The following is a 6,040-nucleotide window of genomic DNA, read 5'->3' as shown; positions in this document are numbered from 1 at the left end:
ATTCTGAATGACAATGGCTCCTCCTTTATCTGCTGGTTTGATGACAATGTTGTGATTGGTTTTGAGAGCCTGAATGGCACTGCGTTGTGAACGGGTGATGTTTTGCTCTACCTTGTGGGTACGGCTGATGAATCTGGCATTTACATATTTCCTGATGGTTTGAACATACATGTCAAACCCAGGGCAACGGCCCTCGGGTGCGGTCCAAGTTGATACCTTCTTTGGTCACTCCTCTACAGATCCGTGTGATGACTGTTCCAGCTCATCAGTGGGCTCATTGGGATCACTGCTAGCACCTTGAAAGAATTCCCGGAGTGTCATTCATCTGATGAACTCCTCCGTGTCTGCTGCAAGAACCAACAGGTCCATTTTGGTGGTGGGGCAGACAATCAAGGTATTTTTCAATGTATAATTTCAGTTACATTACACTGTAAACTTTTGCTATAAATTCTGTGCCTTACAATTGTGTCCTTCACAACCACCTGATGAAGACGCAGCACTCCAAAAGCTAGCGTGCTTCCAATTAAACCTCTTGGACTATAACCTATTGTTAAAAGCTATCTTGAGAATGTACCTTTAAAAAAGTTTTGGGATTTACATATGAAAGAACCAAAGCTAACATGATCATTCTAAAAGATGAAAGACTTAAGCTAAATTTGTTTAATATTACATTCCAAGTCACTGCAATCCTGTTGCTATAAAGTCTGTGTCTTATGATTCTGCTCCACAACCACCTGATAAAGGAGCAGCGCTACGAAAGCTAGTGATTCCAAATAAACCTGTTGGACTATAAGCTGGTGTTATATGATTTTTAACCGTGTCCACCACAGTCCAATATCTACACATGAATGCTTCCGCATCGCACATGTTTTGTCACATGATGTGATATCACGTGGTGTCCGTACCGCGTAAATACGTCATCGTGTCATAACATGTTGCGTGTGTTGGCGATATATCCCATGATTCCACGGGGCTGGGTCTCTCTTTCCCTGAATCACAATGTCTAAGAGAGGTAAGCGGCGAGAGGGACTCTGAACAGAATCCGCTGCCATCCGTGTCGCATATCACCGGCACCCATGTTTTTTTATATTCGGATCATTAGCACTAGTGTCTTAGCTATTGTTTGGTATGACTATTAGTAAAAAGAAGCGGACTTTTATCACATAATAAACCTTGTATTGTTCTGGTATCCGTGGCGGCCGCCATGTTGGATCTATCCCGGTTCGTGGAGGCAGATGGAATTGCAAAGTTCTGTCTCTACCCTGAAACTGGTTTAACAATGGTTGTAATACCTTGAAAATGGTTTAAATCGGTTATCTGAGTGAATCCAAGAGCGGCTGCAGTCTGGGTGTAGGCTGCATCTCCATGTTGTTGGCTCCAGCAGCGAGGCCCTGTCAGTGAGCTGCTCTGTGGCGCTTTCACTTAAGGAGAGCTCTCCTAATGCTCGAACATCAGGCTGGTGTGTGGGGACGTTTAAGCAAAACACTGGCGGTAAAAATGATTAGTTCTTATGCTCTATGTACCACCTTTTTTTTGTTATTATAAAGTTCTGCTTAGACTGCAATATAAATTATTGCCCCGGAAACAGAGAATTCTGGAAGTAATTAGCAACTCTGACAACATTCATAGAATTTCAATAATGTGAAAACAGACCCTTCAGCCTAACGAGTCAATACCGCCCCAATACAAAGAATAATGCACCCAGACTCGTTTCCCTCCCCTATTGAACTATATTTACCCCTGACTGATGCACCTAACCTACACATCCCTGAACACTATGGGCAATTTGTGACCAATTCACCTAACCTGCACATCTTTGGATTGTGGGAGGAAACACAGGCAGACACCGGGAGAATTTACAAACTCCACACAGACCGATCTGAATCTACCCAGCACCAACCCATTCGTATTTCAAATTTATAAGGTCTGCAGTTCTTCTGTGATTATACAAGGTTGGTTAAGCTAACCCTTTGTATTTCTTCTACTGACGATGTTGGAAAATTTTAAGGTTACTTTGTTAATGTAAAGTGTATCTGGTACTGAACTGCTGTGTAAAGATCATAGAATGGCCTGTAGGAAGTAAACAGCAGTTGCAAGTCTAAATGTATTCTGTGGCTTTTGATTGCTTGCATGTCACTGAAATGGCTTATTTTCGTCGGTTGTAGGACGTGGTGGTTCGTCCGGAGCGAAATTTCGCATCTCCCTTGGTCTTCCTGTGGGAGCTGTGATCAACTGCGCTGACAATACAGGTAAGAATCTTTTTGTCTGTTTGGTCCCTGTATGGCAAGGCATTTGTCATTTGACCCCCTTGCCTATGAAAAGTGATATTACCTTTGGGAAAATGCAGGAAAAATTCACTAATCTGATTTCTGGGATATGGGGAGTTTGCTATTGGGAAATATTATGGAGACAAGGCATATTCATACAAGTTTTGATGGAAGGTGATGAGAAATGAGGTTAAAATCAGATCAGCCATGTTTTTGAATGGTGGAGCAGGCTCAAAGGGCCAAATGACCTATTGGTCACATAAGTAAATCATTGCTGAAATGTATGATATCCTTTTTAAAAGGCTTGCGTGTGTCTTAAATGGTTATTTCCCCTGGTTTGAGGAATTGATCTCAAGGTGTTTGTCTCAAAATGGTGGGGATTGGTTATTTAGGATATAGATGAGAAGAAATGCTTTCATTGAAAGGGTTGTAGATCTTGAATGTCCTGGTGAGCTGTGGGTAATGTTGTTTAATGTGCTGAAGACTTGTGGTGGACATAGTGATGGTAGATTGAATAGAAGAATATTGAATGGTACAGCTGACTCATGACCTGCCTAAAGAAGTGAAGGTCTGTTCTAGTGAAATTCAGTTTCTCTAGAATTGTGTCCAGCTGTGTTAATACAATGGTCACTAAATTTTAGCACGTTGGGATTTTAGATCTTGTTTTAATATCTTTGTATGAGATTGAGTGCGTTTTATTCTGGAGTGTTCTCGAGACAAGTTTTGAATGGTTTTATACCTATGTGGGTATGTGTTTTGAAATATGGCAGCAGCCTTTTTTATATTAATTGCAGGGTGATGCTTTACCTGTTTTGCTGATTGTGTGCTTTTAGGGGCCAAGAACCTGTACATAATCTCTGTCAAAGGCATCAAGGGACGTTTGAACAGACTACCAGCTGCTGGTGTTGGTGACATGGTCATGGCAACTGTAAAGAAAGGCAAACCAGAGCTCCGGAAAAAGGGTGAGTGAGCACCTTGAAATTGGTGATTTGGAACGGTAAAGGGAAGATCTTGCAGTCTGTAAGTGTGGCTTTGATTCTGTAAATTGTCCACTGACATTGACACAATCCATTTTCAGCAGTGGGGAATTCTCAAGTACAGCCCTGTGGATGTAGCATTATTCTATTTATCAAATCACATTTTAATCTTCAGGGCTTCATATCTTCGGAGTAATCCTGATTCTGAATTTTATTGGAATGTTCATTTAGATACATCCTTTTTCATCTTGTATGTGTCTTTGACTCATGAGTCAAAGTTGGATAAAGAGTAATTGGGAGATGAGTTTTTCCTTTGTTGATTCTTAAATGTGAACAAGAGATTTGTTGACACCAAAGAGCAAAGTGTTCGATTGCAAGAGTAGGTAGCAATGACAGATACTTGTGATTATTCTTAAGTGCCAGTAGAAATAATGTGGATGACATAGGAGTTTATAACTAGTTGAGGTTATGTTGAGAACCTTGGCATTTAAGTAGGTCAAAGCTGAATCTGGTTTCTTTTAGATTCAGTGAAAATGTAGTGTGGATATCACCTGTATTTAGAATGACAACTGGTACCTGACTAACAAAACTAATAACGTACCTGTGATCTGACATTTGGATTGCTTTTCTCTAACAATGCATTGGCGTCACTTGAAGAATCAGTGCGTGCACTTCAGATATGTTTTACTTTTTCATTCTGAATAGTTTCTGACGCTCATCAATGTAGGATAGCATATAATGGAATTATTGGATAATATTTACGTGCGATGGCCCGATTTACTTAGATCTATCAGTGAGTCCGTATATTTTGTATTGTGCCTTCTGAATGTAATCTTTTCAGCATCCATAACATACACACAATTGTGTTTTAGTCTTTGTATTCATCTGTGTGTTTGCTGACTGGTGCAGAAAATTGTTCTCTTGCCACTCACTCAATTTCTGAACTACCTGGTCCAACAGAAAAGTTGTGAAATTTGTTCAGTGCTTTTTAAGATAACTCACTCTTATGCCAAACAATACAGTGTGTGTCCTCATTCACCTGAAGTTTCTGATGACTTGTGCTTGTCTGTGTGTAATATTTATAAACTATCTAAACTTCAAACTTGAAATGGTGCTTGGGCTAATATTTTCTACTTTAGATAATGTACATGTTACCTATAATTTGCTCCCTTTAGAGGCCTAGCAGTCTGCTCCTTGAATTTTCATCATTGTGTTACTGACTGGTTCACCCTCCTAAAAGCACTTACTTTGTCTGTACTCTGTGGCTCAGTGAGTTGTCAGGGACGGGAATAGTAACTCATTACTTTTGGGTGAGATTGCAGCTGCAGTGTTGTAGAATCTCAATCCGTGGTGAAACAAAATTATGAGATCTGATTCTTGAAGGGGAGAGGAGCCTGGATTTAAGTGGGTTGCTGTCCTCAGCAAGTACACAGCAAACATTGCAGTTTAACCACAAAGATGAATTTTGTGGCTGCGTAACTCTACAGTGGGTGAAATTGCAACCAAGAGATTCCAAATATTGATCATCTTTTCTGTTTACTTATGGTACAGTGCATCCAGCAGTAGTTATACGGCAGCGGAAAGCGTACCGGAGAAAAGACGGGGTGTTTCTCTACTTTGAAGACAATGCGGGGGTGATTGTAAATAACAAAGGAGAAATGAAAGGTACAGGGTGACTGAGTTGAAAATAATCTACTTTTTAATATTTCACTATTGTATTCATGTGATTCATTCTATTCTTTACCATTATTTAGAATTCTCATCTGTTGTATATTGAACAATACCCAGTTCCCTTCCTAAAAGCACTTGCTTTGCCTCTTCTCCATGGCTTATCAAGTTGTCGCGGAAGGGCAGAGCAATGCATTGCTTTTGGGTGAGGTGGCAGCTGCCATGTGCTGTGCAATCTCAAGTAGTGGTGTGACATTCCCAGGGCAAATCCTGAAAACTTTGGAGTCAGTCACTTTAGCAGCTGAAGGCTCTTTCTGGGTTCAAGAGGCAAAAGTGTATCTGTTGTGACTGAATGTTTGGAATGCTTGTCTATTGCCTTGTGCCCTGGATAACTGGAAGTCGTGATTTAATCTTGATTTTCCAGATTTATACAGCTGTTGGACGTTAGTTTCAATATGAATTGAAGAAGCCTGACGATTTAAAAAAGCCACTCTCCCTTGAATTGTTTACCAGTCGTTGATTGTTGAATTCTAATGTAAATCTTTTAGCAAAATCTGAAACCATCTAGTGCTGAGCTGAGTTGGTGATCTGTTTTGTTAGTGGTTCAGAATAATACCAGTATCGCAGTTTAGTTCCTGTTGCAGCTGGAGATCAGAATATGTAGGTATAGAATTTGGCCCATTGAGTCGGCTCAAAAAGATTACAGCAGATCTGAAATCTCTCACTCTACTTTCTTGCCTTTTTCCTATGACCCTCTATGTCCTTATTGTTTATTTCAGTGAGGTTGCTTCTCCTCTTTCTGAATTCCTTGAGTATGAGTTCCACCACAGAACATACCAGATGGCCTCCTTCTTTAGAGACTGCAGTTTCCCTTCCCACGTGGTTAAAGATGCCCTCCAACGCATCTCGTCCACATCCCGCACCTCCACCCTCAGACCCCATGCCTCCAACCGTAACAAGGACAGAACACCCTTGGTGCTCACCTTCCATCCTACCAACCTTCACATAAACCAAATCATCCGCCGACATTTCCGCCACCTCCAAAAAGACCCCACCACCAGGGATATATTTCCCTCCATCTCTTTCCGCAAAGACCGTTCCCTCTGTGACTACCTGGTCAGGTCCATG

At 41.0% G+C, this 6,040-nt stretch overlaps 1 protein-coding gene across 1 annotated transcript in view; it reads left to right on the top strand.

Moving 5' to 3' along the window:
• The first annotated feature begins 924 nt into the window (after positions 1-924).
• Positions 925-6,040, top strand: part of rpl23 (ribosomal protein L23) — a 7,618-nt gene continuing 2,502 nt past the window's right edge. The window contains exons 1-4 of the mRNA XM_043674840.1: positions 925-1,012; positions 2,166-2,249; positions 3,101-3,229; positions 4,796-4,909. Coding sequence (XP_043530775.1) covers positions 1,000-1,012; positions 2,166-2,249; positions 3,101-3,229; positions 4,796-4,909 — 340 coding nt within the window. The 5' untranslated portion in view covers positions 925-999. The remainder of the gene's footprint in view (positions 1,013-2,165; positions 2,250-3,100; positions 3,230-4,795; positions 4,910-6,040) is intronic.

Source organism: Chiloscyllium plagiosum, chromosome 33, assembly GCF_004010195.1.
Source record: "Chiloscyllium plagiosum isolate BGI_BamShark_2017 chromosome 33, ASM401019v2, whole genome shotgun sequence".
Classification (NCBI taxonomy): Eukaryota; Metazoa; Chordata; class Chondrichthyes; order Orectolobiformes; family Hemiscylliidae; genus Chiloscyllium; species Chiloscyllium plagiosum.
The sequence above is the reverse complement of the archived record's forward strand: the minus strand, read 5'-3'. Positions and strand labels throughout refer to the sequence as shown.